Here is a 15,939-nt window from a genome sequence, read left to right on the forward strand (position 1 = left end):
CTGTCCCAAGGACTCTGGAGTCAAGACTACAATCCTGTAACAGCCCCATCCAGAAGTTCATTTCTGACTCACCTCAAACTGTTCTGCCTTTTCTCGGTGGTCCTGTAATTCCATATTTTGGAAAGAAGTTGTGGTCTGTTGAAATAAATTCTTCAAAGTAATTATTTCTTTTGTGAAAGAATGTCTCTCTTGGATTTCATTCTGTATCAGTTCCTTATTTTTTTCAGCTTTCTGAAAGAGCCTAAAAAAGAGCATCAAAATAAAATTGTTCATCTATCCTGCTCATCTGTGTAACAGTTTATTTTAACAATTAACAAAATGTCTGCATAGCTCACAAAAGTTTTTTTCTAAGAGAAAAGTACCACCACTTTCAAGGATTTATATATTGCATATACAAACATATATAAAATTCTAGCACTCAATTAAAAACCTCTCCAAACCTTTAACCTCAGAATACCCTCTTTTCATACTTTACCTAACACTTGCCATATCTCTGCTCTTTTTCTCCATGTAATCCTTGAGTTTAACCAAACATGACCTACAGGTGTGAATAGAGACATGGGTAGATGCTTGGGGACAGACTACTCCACTAGCCTTTTTCTCTCAGCTGACCCCGTTTGCTGTGACTATAACCACCCGATCAGTAGAGTAGTTTAAGTGGGTAAAATCTTTCCTGAGAGTGTTCACTACGTAGCTCTGCCTGTAAATTTACTATACCCTTTGACTCAATGACTCTGCTTCTCAGCATCTTTCTTAATTAATTACAGATGCAGACAGAGATTATGGCATAAAAAATATTCACTACAGTGCTTTTATTAAAGTAAAAATATATACATTTAATGTAAAGGTTCAATATTAGAAGTTCTTAAGTAAATGATGGCAGCCCTGGCTGAGTTGTTTAGAGCATTGTCCTGAAACTCCAAGGTTGTGGGATTCAATCCCCAGTCAGGGCACATATAAGAATCAATGAAAGCAGAAATTAAGCAGAAATAACTAACTAAATATAAGTTATAAATAAATTACGGCATGTCCACATGATGAAAAATTATACAGTTATGTTTCATCTGTATAGACAAATAAACATGATATGCTGACAAGTGATTCAGCAGAACACAGAACAGTATAGTATTATGTTCACAACTTGTTTAAAAAGATAATCATTGCAAAGTTAAAAGACGAGAAAAAAGTGAATGGCAGTGGCTGTTGCTGAGTAGTTAAATTAAAGGTGGGTTTTTTGGGTTTTTGTGTGACAGAGACAGAGAGAGGACAGACAGAGGAACAGACAGGGACAGACAGACAGGAAGGGAGAGAGATGAGAAGCATCAATTCTTCATTGCGGCACCTTAGTTGTTCATTGATTGCTTTCTCATATGTGTCTTGATGGGGGGCTACAGCAGAGTGAGTGACCTCTTGTTCAAACCAGTGTGACCTTTGGGCTCAAGCCAGCGATCATGGGGTCATGTCTATGATCCCATGATAAAGCCAGCAACCCCGGGCTCAAGCTGGTGAGCCTGCATTCAAGCTGGTGACCTTGGGTTTTCGAACCTGGGTCCTCTGCGTTTCAGTCCAATGTTCTATCCAGTGTCACCACCTGGTCAAGTTAAAGGTGGGTTTTATATTAATCTTTATACTGTCCCGCATTGTCTAAAGTTCCTATCATATGTATTACTAAGTGAGAAAAACAGCAAGCAGAAAGACAAAATAAAGTGTATTCATCTTCAGTAATACCAAGAACATGTGCTTGTTATAATTCTCATTATTATCCCTTTCTATACTTTTCTGTGTTGACAACTCAATTTGTCATTACTGTAATTTTATATTCCTGAAATTTAGTATTTTCAAAATTTTACACCCGAGTTGTCAGACATGCTTCTTTAATAGTTTTTCATCAAATCTTACTTATTGCATCGTTCTTGCATAGACGTAATCTCCTGAAGCGCCGGAACAGTTTCCACTGCGCCTGCGCGGCCCGGAGCGCTCCGGATGCTTCCCACGCGCCGCAGGAGCAGGGTCAGCAGCAGCTGCTGCTTCTCCACGCTCTCTTCATAGTGGCTTAAGCAGTCTAGCAGCTCAGAGAGCTCCGCGGTGGTGGCTGCCTCTTTTGTTTTGGAAATTTCGGGGAGTTCCTCTTGAAGATTATCTAAAATAATTGCTTCTCTTTCAACCTAACTCAGCAAACACACAAAGAGAACTAAAATAAGTAGTCTTACCATATAAAGACTAAAATCTAGTCTTACCATATCAGGACTGAAAATATACCTTGGCAACCTTATTTGCGGACTGGTTTTCAAAGGGCTCCACATGCCACACATCCTACTTCGAAGTAGTATTTGCCTTCTTACAGCTGAGGATATTATACCTCCAATATCAGAATCCCATAGTTCCCAGCTACTGATCCTGTAGATGTGTGATGATAATGAAGTACTGCTCTTATGAGCTGAAGGAAACACTGTTGAGTACTTTCATAAATAATTTCACCTTCAGGTTTTAGCTGCATCGAGCAATCATTTCTCCTGAATGAGCTCCACCAAACTGCATCCACGAAGTATAAGGTTGGCAACTACTGGATACCTGTTCTACAGTTCTCTTTCCTTTCACATCTGATCCCTCTACACTCAAAACAGTAAGTCCACTATGTGCTCATTACCCTGACACCTACACCAAGGAGGAAGTAGCCCGAATTACTGAACTAATCATGTATTGACTGACAGCTCTGTGCAGAACCCAGAAATGCATTCCCTAACCCATCACATATATGGAAACTGAAGTTCTATCAGCCCTGAACTCAGAACGAAGACGAAGGAAATCAGATCCCTCTTCTGCATCTCCGCAAGCCCTCTGACTCTCCGTCAGCTGCATGCCCGTTGATCACACCGGCCCCGGCGTGGCGGACCCTCCTCTATATTCTGAGCCAGTCAGGCATCCTGCAATCTTGATGTTACTGTGCATCATGCTGGCCGATTACATTTATGAGATCATGGTAAGTCAAATGATGAACAAGGACTTGGATGCCAGGGGGTAGAAAATAAAATCCATGAAAATTTAGGAATTCCAGCATCAATTAAGTCCCCAGGGGCCCAATGGTCTGGGGCAGGGGTCCCCAAACTACAGCCCGCGGGCCACATGCGGCCCCCTGAGGCCATTTATCCGGCCCCCACCGCACTTCCAGAAGGGGCACCTCTTTCATTGGTGGTCAGTGAGAGGAGCATAGTTCCCATTGAAATACTGGTCAGTTTGTTGATTTAAATTTACTTGTTCTTTATTTTAAATATTGTATTTGTTCCTGTTTTGTTTTTTTTACTTTAAAATAAGATATGTGCAGTGTGTTCATAGTTTTTTTTTATAGTCTGGCCCTCCCAACGGTCTGAGGGACAGTGAACTGGCCCTTTGTGTAAAAAGTTTGGGGACCCCTGGTCTGGGGCATGGGAGAACCTCTATAAGGCAAATATCAAGTTGTTCAGAGGCACCGTGCTGGGTGAGTCTAGTGTTTTTGAAGGAAGCATGTGCTAAACTTGGAAATATAGCTCTGGTCCATTTATCAGGACACGGCCAAGGCTGAGGGGCCTCTGGAGAAAAGAAGGCACTGCACCAGGATTGGATTGTGGTATAAGCTGTCCGCCACCTTGGCCATATAATCTAGTTGAGTCCCAATCGCTGGGATACATGGGTACAGGTGTAGACTGGTCCCTCTCCAAGGGACATAGTTACGAAATTTGTGCTTTTCATCCCCTCAAACCTAAATTCAATTGCATTAGAAGTCTTGGCTCTCTGGCAGGCAGGTATATTTCCACTAGGGATGAGATCAAGGTTCCACGGGGTCCCACTGCAGCCCTCCTGCCACAGGACCAGCATGCCCAGAAAGGAATTGCTCTACTGACAGAAGTAATTGTACATCTAGGGTTTCCAACCTGCACCTGGGTTGAGAGAACTATGTCTATAAACCGGGACTTAATGGAGCATCTCTTGGTGCTTCTGTGCCTGGCGATAACTGTCAATAGGCAATCGAAACCACCAGGACCCAATAAAGTAAATCAATTCAAGGCTCTGACCTTTCCTGTTTCAGTTCTCTTAGTTGCCCACTCCCGTTCCCTAGGATCACTTTCCAAAACAAACCACCTGCCTGCAAGCCCGCTGTGGCTCTGCTGTCTACTCTGAGTTGGTAAGTGACTAAGGAGCAGAAAACAAAGGTGAGGAAGAATTTTTATTAGGACAACAATTTTACTCAAAAGCTAGGCAATTTTCCAATGGATAAACTGTCATACATGTTACCCATGTGGAATATTATCCAAGAATCATATGAATGAGTCTCACATGCATCACGCTTAGTGAAAAGAGACCATGAATTATCCGAGTCCATCTGTGTGACATTTTGGAAAAGTAAAAACAATGGTTGCCACGGGCTGGAGGTGCTGGAAGGAGAGGCTTACCGAAGACACACAAAGGAACTTTTTGGGGTGATGAAAAAAACGTACTAAATCTTGATTTTGTTGGTGGTCATATGACTGTATAAACTTGTCAAAATTCAACAAACTTTACACCAAAATGGGTGACTATAGCCCAAATCAGGAAAAGAGTTTCCACAAAGATCATGCATCCAAGCTCCTACCTACAAGAGGCTTGCAGCCCAAGGATGATTTTTCTTGGACACATAATTCTAACGAAATTGGTTATAAAAGTTTCAGATTCACAATCAGTTAAAAAGTAAAGTCCAGAAAGGGAGAAGAAGCCATAATTGCACCATAAGTACAGACAGTGAAGGAGACAGGATGTCCTGTAACCAGCAGAAATAGGAACTAAATCAGAAAGGCCCTTTGGACTTTTGGTACAAGGGAAGAAACGAGCATTATACCTCTCATTATCTTTGAAGACATGACTTTATTCTAGCACATTATGATCACTGTAGCATAAAATGATGATTTTGAATAACCAGAAATGAGTAATTAAATCAAGCAAATTATGTTTAAGAAAACAGAGAGCTAAGATTTTAAGGAGGAAAAGTTAATCAAAATTGAAATTGATTTTGAATTTGTAAAAAGTAAACAGCTTGTTTTAAAAAAATCCATTTATGTGATTTATCCATAAAGATACTGGATTATTCTATAACTACAGTCATTTTAAAAACAGAAATTCATTTTGTCACATATAAGTTCACAACCATGCGAACAGATCTTGCATGTACAGATCTTTAAATGATATAGTTTTCATTGACTGGATAAAAGCTACTTAAAACCTTACATCAATTTGGTGTGTAAATATCATTTAAGCTAATAGTTTAGCGGTTAAACCCCAGAGGGTAAATCTGAATCGGCTTCTATCACTCACTTGTGAATTTGGGCAAATTACTCAATTTCTCTGTCTCACTTTCCTCATCTATAATATGAGAATTATAAAAATATCTACATCATAGGATTCTTCTAAGGACAAATGATAATATATGTCAAGAGCTTAGAACTATGTTATGACATAACGTTCAATAAGCACCCATTAAGTGTTAGCTTGTGTTATTACATGAGGACATATTTTGTTTTCACTACTCTTTGAAAAACACATTTTGTTAGCAGGTATTGTCAAGTGCTTTATGAATACTTACAAAGTTCTAAGTGAATGGGGCCTGAATTAATATAATTTCAAATAGGTATAAAGCAGTGGAAACAATGTCTCTACAATAAAATAAAAAGAACAAAAGCTTAGGATTAGCTTTAGACCTGGGGTTGAATAAGAGATGTCATTCAAAAAATATTTACTAAGTGCCCACTAAGCACAAAGCCCTGTGGTCCCAGCCCACAGGAGTTTACAGTTGAATCACTAGCTGGGAGGTCTGGTGCCAACTTCAATATCTCAGTGCCTCAGTCTCCCCACCAATAAAATGGAAATAACTCCTAAGGGTAATGCAAGGACTCAGTGGCATCATGTGAGAACCGCCTCCTAGCACACAGCCCATGGTACAAACGCAATCAACAGTGCCATTATGAATGAAAAAGAACTGGAGGCTAGCTGTCCTGCTAAAAGTATACTTTACAGTGTTTCTTAGAGTTTTAAGAGACTATTTACTAAACAAACCCCACCAGCATCACCAAAATGCTATTCAGTTTCAAGACTGTTAAGTTTTAAGCTAGAAAATATGGTAGTACTAAACATTTAAATCCCAAAGCATGTGTCCTACCTCGAGTGGATCACTGATTAGTATATTTCTCTCTCAAGTAAATTAACCCAGAATTTTGACATGAATAAGAGAGAAGAATTTTCATTTAATGTTCTGATTTGTACCTCATTTATATCTTGTCCTTTGGACAGATTAAAGAATTAAAGAGTACCCTAAGATAATTTTATGCTATTAAGATTTTCTTTCTAAATATACGTGACGTGTAAGTCCTGAAACATGGTTGGATTTAACATGTGTGATTGATATATATATATATTATGGAGGTTTCTTTGAGATGGTTTTCAGAAAAAACACCAGATATTTTTAAGGCCCATCCATACTTTACAACTACAGTTAATTATCTTAGTTAACAATTGTAGTTAATTTCCAAAGTAGTTCATTATTATGAATACTACCTAATTCTAATCTTTAGTGCCAGGTAGAGAGAGTTATTTTGAAGAGAGCTTAATTTATCTGCACAATAAAGATTTTAAATCTCAAATGAACAAATAGTTGTTAATTTCTAAGAATTATCTGGTACCAAAAAATGTTCTGCGATTATGAAAAAGTTTTGAATCAGCTCTTGGAGATTATTTTACTGGGACCTGACTTCTATAAACATTTATGTGTTACACGCATGTGACGTAAACAAATGCTAGAGGTTGAGGACCTGCTGTATATAAAAACCAAATGAAAGCAACGAAACAGTTTAAGTGATGCTTATTAAAAAAACTACGGTTTGACTGTTGGGAAGGGAGCACTCACTTCTTCACTGACAAATTTCCACCCTTGCTTCAGTTCTTCACACCACATCTCCCACTCTTTAGCAGCTTCCAGCAAGCTCAGCCATTTCTCCCACAGAGCCAGCGTGGTCCCGAGCAAACCTCTGCCATCATCGCCTGGGAAGGCAGGTCTCAGGTGTCTGAGGACCCGCCGGAGTTTCACGAACTCTTCTTTGGTTGATACAAGATTTGACACCAAGCTCTTAAGAAAGAAAAGGGATAGGAGGAATATAACATCTATTCATCTTTGTGAATGTTATAAACCTTTTAGAATTTTGAACAATAAATTATTTTAAATCACCCACAACTGTTTCATGACCTAATTTTTAGTCCTTTTGAAAGCCAATCTGAGACAGATGAGGATTATCTATGTATTACTGGATTGCACGTGAATTTAAAACTATGGCGACAAATAATGACCCATAAACCACTGAGATTTTAGTTCGTGTATGTATGTATGTGTGTGTGTGTTCTTTTGGCATGGATGTGCAGCACAGATGATTCAAAAATGTTCTCTGTTAGATTCAGGGAGTACTGGGGCTGCCAAAGAGTGTAACTATTGAAGGAACAGGGAGTGTTGCAAAGAGTGTAACTATTGAAGGAACAGTAAGTGCTGATATGGCTACTGTGAGGCTGAGAACAAAGAAGGTCAGAGACCCTTTTCAGAAGTTTATGTTTGAAATTCGCCACTAAGCTAAAACCGGCCCCTGTTGCTATGCTGGCCCCTGTTGCTATGCTGCGTGTGACTTCCCTAGCCAATAGCTAAACTGCCACATCTGCTTCTGTACTATGCTTGCTCACTTAGGATATATAAGGGCCTGGCTGTAAGCTCCAGGTGTGGCTTCCGTTTGCAGCTCCTTGTGGGCACCGTGTCTCCGGACATCTTGGGAGTTTGCCCCTGCGCAGGTTAAACTGGCCAATAAAGTAACATCTTAACTCCTGAAAGTCTCCAACATTTGTTCTCATACCCGGTGGATGATACATTCTCATCCTAATAATACCATACCATAGACTCTAACAGATCAAAATAAGCAAAAACTAAAATTGCTTAGTAATAGAGTATAAGAAGTAACCAGAATGTAGCACTTAGGATAGCTGCATTTGATTCTGTGTCACTGATCCAGCGGTGATCAACAAAATAATATGAAGGTAAAGTTTTAGAAAGAGCAGTCAATAAGATGGTATGCCACTAGGGAGAGGACTGTTCTGGGAGCCCCACTATTAATTCATTCTCTCAGAACCATTGCTTCATTTCCCCCCCTGGCCTTTGGCTGGAAGAATTTCCTTAAGTGCACAAATCAGGGTGAAGATCTCTGTGGGTCATAACAGAGCCACATTCCCTACCACCTCTACTAGCTTTCTGCCATTTTTTTTTTTTTTTTTTTGCACCGGTCTTACTGGAGATTTGCAAATACTTTTACCTTGCTCTGTTCCAAGCGTTCTAAAGCTTCTTTGTAAGACACTGGCAACAGGGACATGGACTGCCCGAGGACTGTTTCCATTTGGCTGAGGTTAGTACCAATTTTTTCTTTAAGTTTTTTACAGCATTTGTAGTTCTCAAGACATCTAGTGAGGGAAAAAGGTGATATTAAATTCTACTTAGTGCAATAAATTAATTCTGAACTTACCAAGATAAATTTGAACACTTAATAGAAAACAAATGTAATTCTCTTTTGGTTATTCAGTATATTTCAACAAACTTTCATTGACTACCTTTCACTTTAGTTGTTCATTGATTGCTTCTCATATGTGCCTTGACTGGGGTGAGGGAGGAAGCTCCAGCTTAGCCAGTATCTCCTTGCTCAAGCCAGCGACCTTTGGGCACAAACCAGCGACCATAGGGTCATGTCTATGATCCCGGGGTCACGTCTATGATCCCATGCTCAAGCCGGAGACCCTATGTTCAAGCTGGTGAGCCCGCGCTCAAGCCAGATGAGTCCACACTCAAGCTGGTGACCTCAGGGCTTCAGAGCTGGGATCTCGCTATTCCAGGTCGATGCTCTATTCACTGCGCCACCACCAGTCAAACTAATGAAAACTCTAACAGGCAGGTAAGACTGTTTTCAAAACACCTAAAATGGAAAACTGCATTCTTCGGCACTGCTAATGAGTTGGTACAATTCTTGTAGAAAATCATTTAGTCTTTAAAGTGTTCATATCTTGTGATCCATTAATTTGGCTTTTGCAATTTATCTTAAGGAACTGATCCTAATACAGTGTGAGGAATTTATCCTAAAACTGATAAAAACCTTTGGCACAATGAAATCCTTTTATTACTAGATTATTAATTAAAATGGAAAAATTAAAACGCACTCTATGTGTAACAAAATATATTTTAAAATATTATATAGAAATTCTTATTACTTCTATGGAGCTTTCGTTACAATAAGAAAAAGAGCTCATGCTATATAGTAAAAGAGAAGGCAGCATATTTTTTTATACAGCATAATGTTTTGATATACTTAAAAACACCATGAGTAAAATTATATAAACAATATAGCCTAAATCTCCCAATGAAAACAATTAAAAATTCAGTATCAGGTATTTTTTTAATGCTTACAACACAACAACAGACTGGCAAGGAATTACAAAATATTCAGAGGCCTCGAACTAAGTAAAAGGAGGAATATAGAGCAAGAAGATAAGCTCTAGGGCCGTTTTCACTTTGATGGCATTTGCTGCAGTTGTTTTATTGACCTTCTCCTGGAATGCTGGGGACAGAAGAGAAAGCCTGGCACTCACGCCAGGATGGGTGTTTGAGAGGAGACCCCTTTTGTATAGACATATGTAGCACACACAACCACAAAAAACCAACCTCCAAACTGTAGACTAAATTCCTACAAATCAATATGTAAAAGATGGACTACCTGATAAAAATTGGGTAAAAGCTTGAACGAGTATTTCTCAGAAGAGGAAAGACAAAAAAACAAGAAATACTGTTTTTAAAAAGGCTCAAATTCATGGGCAATAATAGAGATGCAAACTAAAACCACAATAGGGTATCATTTCCTACCCAACAGTGTGGCAAGAATGAAGTCCCATAACATCAAATGTTAGCAAAGATATGGGACAACTGTAACACTAATTATGCTATTGGTTTGATAAAAAAAAATGTAAAAAAATAAAATTAAAAAAATTAAAAAAAAAATGAGTGGCCACTGGCTGGTTGGCTCAGTGGTAGAGTGTTGGCCTGACGTCTAGATGTCCTGGGTTCAATTGCCAGTCAGGAAACAAAGGAGAAGCAACCATCTGCTTCTCCACCCCTCCCCCCTCTCACTTTTCTCTCTCTCTTCCCCTCCTGCAGCCATGGCTCGATTAGAGCGAGTTGGCCCTAGGTGCTGAGGATGACTCCCTGGCCTTTGCCTCAGGTGCTAAGAAGAGCTTGGTTGCTGAGCAACACAGCAAAGCACCAGATGGCAGAGCACTGCCCCCTAGTGGGCATGCCAGGTGGATCCCAGTCAGGGTGCATGTGGGAGTCTGTCTCTGCCTCCCTCCTTTCATTGAATAAAAATAATAAAAATTTAAAAAAAAATGAGTAAAATGATATGAAATTAAAAATTTAAGGTGTGTGACCTGGCAACCACAATCCTAAGTATATATCCAAGGAAAACTCTTGCACTTAAAAAGGTTCCTGATAAAATATTTGTGAATGTAAAAACTAGAAACAACCCAAATGTCTAGCAATAGATGGGTGACTGCATTTTATTACAGACAAGAGCATGAATAAACTTCAGGATCATAATGATGAGTTTGAAAAAAGGGACATCACAGAAGAATACACATACATGTAAATGGAATAACAAAACGTAGTAAAAATATTTTAAAAAGCCAAGAAATGATAAATATTTAGGATAAAGATTACTTCTGTAACTTCTGAGAAGAGAGGAAAGAAACACACAAGAGAATTCAAAAGTCATGATGTCTCTCTTTGAACCTTTAGGTACAAGGCTGTTTGTTTTATCACTGTTCTTTATACTATATGCAAACATGTATAAATATTCTGTTGTATGTAATCAATATTAAATAAGAAAAAATAAAATAAATACAATAAAATATTTGTTACAGTTTTCTTCAGGTAGTGTTTTAACTTTTTCATATTTTCCAAGTTATTTCTGATGAGTACAATGTTAATTGTAAAAAGTCTGTATTTTATGTTCTTAAAGCATTACCTTCCGAAAGAAGTACCTACCTTTCTATTTCAGCTTCCTTGACTTTGACTGCCTCCCTCAGGGCTGAGTTCTTAGAAACTAATTCCTGTAAAGCAGCCTGCAGCTGGAGTTTGGCTTCAGGGCTGGAAATGGTACCCAGCTTCTCCGTGAGGTCCTGGATGTCTGCTATTGCGGATTCCAGTTCCTCTTGTTTTCGTTTACGAGGCATCTCCCGCGACTCATCCGGATTCTCCAGGTCTACCCTACAGGATGCGATGATGGCTTCAAGGGCGGTGATGATCCCCGTTGCCCTGGCGACTGCCTCATGATAGTGTGTCATATTTTCATAAGCATCATTTAAGACATTCTGTTGGGGGAAAAAATGATTATATGCTGTGACAAAACTGTTAAACTTGTGGGATTTTGTCATTCTTAAATTTTCATGGTGTATTCATAATATACCCCTGGGTCTTATAAGAGTTAACTTCTTGTACTCTTAGTTTGACTAGTATTTAAAAATGTTTACATAAGAAAAATTGTTTCCCGATTTGCTAAGGAAATCTAATCTAAATTCAAAGATAAATCTTATGAATAATGTCTAATGATATATGATCCTGCTCTAGAACTCTTAGATTAGACATGAGTTAAATAAAACAATGCATAAAACCTTAAAGAATCCTTGTTAAAAAAAAATGTGAATAAAGAAAAAAACCCAGCCCTCTTGTGTTTTGAATTAATGGCTATGCCACTAACTTTAGTTTTGAACACATCACTTAATTTCTTCTCACTGAAATAACTAGTTGAAATAAGTACCTTTAAAGGTCCCATCCAGTCCAGCTCTAATTATATAATTTTGGGGATCAATGTACATTGCTTCTGGAAACTGTATTAAAATCAAGTAGAGAAACATACAGAGAACAGATCTGTGGTTGTCAGAGGTGGGGTGGGGGGCTGAAATGAGTGAAGCAGGGGGTCAAAAGCTACTAACTTCCAGTTATAAAATAAGTTAGTCCTGGGGATATATGTGTGGCATGGCAACTATAGGTAATAATGCTGTATTGCGGCCCTGGCCGGTTGGCTCAGTGGTAGAGCATCGGCCTGGTGTGCAGGAGTCCCGGGTTCGATTCCCAGCCAGGGCACACAGGAGAAACGCCCATGTGCTTCTCCACCCCTCCTCCTCTCCTTTCTCTCTTCCCCTCCTGCAGCCAAAGCTCCATTGGAGCAAAGTTGGCCCGGGCACTGAGGATGGCTCTGTGGCCTCTGTCTCAGGCACTAGAATGGCTCTGGTTGCAACAGAGTGATGCCCCAGATGGGCAGAGCATTGCCCCCTGGTGGGCATGCCGGGTGGATCCCGGTCAGGTGCATGTGGGAGTCTGTCTGACTGCCTCCCCGTTTCCAACTTCAGAAAAATACAAAAAAAAAAAAAATAATAATGCTGTATTGCATATTTGAAAGTTGCTAAGAGAGTAGATCTTAAAAATTCTCCCCACAAGAAAAAAAAATTTATAATTCTGTATGATGACAGATGTTAACTAGCCTTATTGTAGTGACCATTTCACAGTATGTACCAATACAGAATCATTATCATGAAACTAATATATTGTATGTCAATTATATCTCAGTAAAAATATTAAGTAGAAAAATACTCAATTTGCTCAACATTTGTGAGTACCAATTTAAAGAGTATATTACAGTTCATAATATGACTTTACATTCTAAAGCATCTATACCTATTAAAGTATTGCAAATGTTATCTAATAATTCTTTGACTTAAAAAAGGGAGTTAATTTCCACATTTTATAAATTTAGTGAGACAAATCTGAAGACCCAGTGAAAGGCATTATATTAAGCACAGCGTATTCCAATGATGCCTAAGCTCTCTACCTATTATGGCAGTAAAGGAGGGAGTATGTTGGAGCCACTGTGTAACAGTGGGCAGCAAACTTTTCCTGTAAAGGGTCGGACTAAATATTTTAGGCTTTGCAGGCCATCCGAACTATCACAACTACTAGATTCTTTTGTTGTAGTGTGGAAGAAGCCGCAGACAATCCATAAATCAGTGGGGCAGGGCTGTGTTCCAATAGCACTTGATTTATGAAATTGGGTGCTGTGGGCAGATTTGGCCCATGGACCTTCATTTGATGACTCCTGCTCTAAAATCAGACCCATCTCAGCTTCAATCCTGGTTCTGTTACTGTTTGTTGCAAGGCACCGAGAAAACTGTGGATGTTTCTGAACTTTAAATTTCCTGACTTTAAAATGGGGCCAATAATAGTACCCACTCCACCAAGTCGCTGTGACAATGAAAAGTAAAATGTTTAATACATTGTAAGTACTAAGTAAATATTATTATTTTGTGTTCTTTTCCCCACATCATATATCTCCCTCTGTGCCCTGTTAGTTCTAGAACACAAACAAAAGAACTTTGTTCTGAGCAACTGAGGTTACTAGGGACCCTAGAAGTAAAGTTGTCAAATGATAAGGCATTCTATTTAGATGTAGAATGAGTCAGGATTAGAAACGGGATCTTATCAATTTGTTTAAATGGCTATTCTGTGGAGAATTTTCCTGTAAAGTCTGTAACTTCTTGAGAAATGCAGATATTAACTAGAGCAAAACATAAAATCGTGAAATAAAAAGAGATGCATTAGCCATCTAATTGAAAAAGAAAAACTTACTGTGTGCAAATCAATGCTTGCATTAAGCTCAGTGTGAAGATCTTCGATGTCACGTAATTTTGTCTCCACGTTACTAGCTTCCGAAGAGTTTTCTTCTTTTTGCCTCTCAATGAGAGTTACAGCTTTAATGCTGTACATTTCTGCCTGGACTTGTTCTTGAAACTCTTGGCAGTTATCCATTTCCTTCTGAATATGTTCCATTTTCAAATTTATAAGTAAAGGCAGCTGTAACTGAGATTTTATCTGGTTCAAAACATGCAAGCAGTTTTCTAGTTTGTCCTGAAAACTCTTTTCATCCATTTCTTTCGGTTGATATTCTTGTACTATATTTTGGAGAACCTGATGTAACTTATCATTTTCTTCCGCACACAGCTTTATTTGTATCATTTCTTCCTCTTTGAAGGAGTCATCAAAGGCTTTATTTTCACTTAGTTTTTTGATTATCTCATGATACAAGCACGTGGCTTTCTCGATTTTCTGATTCAGAATTTGAGCGCTGAGCAGATGGCTTTCTGGTGAGGTAGGAGGGGATTTTAGTACTCCTTCCGCCCTTTTCTTAATTTGCGAACCCATTGCCCTCAATTTACTTAGTGACGCTTGATGTTTGCCATATTCTGCCATAAATGTGTCCTGTTGCTTAATTTTCTCTTGAAGTTCCTTTCCTTTTTCAAATACTTGGGATTGTAATAGGTCGAGCTGGGAACAATCCCAGTTGAGTCCTCTGTAGTCAAACACTTCTTTGAGTTGCAGCACTTGTCGGATGCGAGATTGAATATCAGCAAGTCGGTCCTGAAGACTGTGGAACTCCTCTTGACCACACTCATTTATTTCTTGACTTAGTGGCAGTTCATTGTGTTGTATACTATCAAGCTCCTTCTGAAGCACAGATGCCTGATCGTGGAATTCTCTGGAAGAATTTATCTTGTGCTCTACTTCATGACATTTGTTCTGAATAAATCTTTGCGCTCTGCTGGCTCGATTCTTAATATTTTTCAACTGATCATCCAGAAATAGTTTTTCAAACACACTTAGATCCTTACAGATGTTTGGCAGTTCCTGAAGATGTGTCGAGATTACACTCTCAATTTCTCGCAGTTCCTTCTGAGACATCGTCAACGTGGAATGCTGATGTTCTAGCTCAGCTTCTGTGGAGGCTGTTTCCATTTTGGGGATAACCCGTGTTTCATTTTCTTGAAGTGCAAGCTGAACCTTCCCTAGTACTCCAACAAATTTGCTTCTTTCTTCCAACTGACATTCTAACAGCTGTGATCTTTGTGTTGATTTTAAAACTAGCATTTGGCATTTATCTTGTAAGTCCTGTAAGAGGTTATTTAATTCATCACTCTCGTGTGCTGTCAGGTTAGGAATATTTTCTTGGACCTCTTCAACCAACGCCTCCACAGCCCGCTGCTTATCCAGAAGGACGTCGTGCGTCACTTTGCATTTTCTGATCTGTGAAAGAATGTCGTCTGGTAGAAGAGAAATGGTAGGACTGAGTTCACCTAACAGATTTTTCGCCCATAAGATAGTCTCTTTCACCTTGCCCCTGATCTCACACTTCTTAATCTCATTTTCTGCCTCTCTGTTTAATGGCTCTAATGCTTCCAATTGCTTCTGCAAATTATTGATTGCATCCTCCAAATTCTTCTTTTCTTTTTCTCCCCAAATCCTCTTCATCTGAAGTTCAGCTCGCCCCTTTAACACAGAAAATCTATGCTTGCTAGCCTGGAGTTCAGTGGCCAAGGCGACCATGCTCTGGCCCCCCTCCTGTTCTTCCGGAGAGCTCTGCCTTAACCGGAGATGCCGCTGCCACTGTTGCTGCAGAGAAATATCCAGGGCCTGGATCTTACTCATGAGAAATGCAAATTCCTCGTGTTCCACCACGTGTTGAGAATACTTCTTTTGAACCAGTTGTTCTACTTGTTTCAACCCATGTTCAAGTTGCTTGACCTGGCTTTCCAACAACTTTTTATCCATATTAGTCAGAAGGTTTGATAAATTTTCCCATTTGATTTTCATCTTGCTTAAAGACTCTCTCTCTCTTTCTATTGATGCTAGCAGATTTTGAATTTTGGCCACATAGGTTGCATTGTCCAGTGGCCCGCTAGAAAAGGAAGAAAAATGGAGCTTGTTAATATTTATTATATACCAACCTGAGGTTAGATGTCATCAAAAGAAATGAATTGTTT

At 39.1% G+C, this 15,939-nt stretch overlaps 1 protein-coding gene across 7 annotated transcripts in view; it reads right to left on the reverse strand.

Annotated features, from left to right (window-relative positions):
* Window positions 1-15,939, reverse strand: part of SYNE2 (spectrin repeat containing nuclear envelope protein 2) — a 351,348-nt gene that overhangs the window by 129,943 nt on the left and 205,466 nt on the right. For all 7 annotated transcript variants that reach the window (XM_066272842.1, XM_066272840.1, XM_066272839.1 and 4 more), the window contains exons 48-53: window positions 13,751-15,854; window positions 11,114-11,439; window positions 8,346-8,490; window positions 6,908-7,126; window positions 1,900-2,165; window positions 73-241 (exon numbers count right to left, since the gene is read on the reverse strand). In XM_066272842.1, coding sequence (XP_066128939.1) covers window positions 73-241; window positions 1,900-2,165; window positions 6,908-7,126; window positions 8,346-8,490; window positions 11,114-11,439; window positions 13,751-15,854 — 3,229 coding nt within the window. The remainder of the gene's footprint in view (window positions 1-72; window positions 242-1,899; window positions 2,166-6,907; window positions 7,127-8,345; window positions 8,491-11,113; window positions 11,440-13,750; window positions 15,855-15,939) is intronic.

The sequence above is a fragment of the Saccopteryx bilineata genome, chromosome 4 (assembly GCF_036850765.1).
Source record: "Saccopteryx bilineata isolate mSacBil1 chromosome 4, mSacBil1_pri_phased_curated, whole genome shotgun sequence".
Lineage (NCBI taxonomy): Eukaryota > Metazoa > Chordata > Mammalia > Chiroptera > Emballonuridae > Saccopteryx > Saccopteryx bilineata.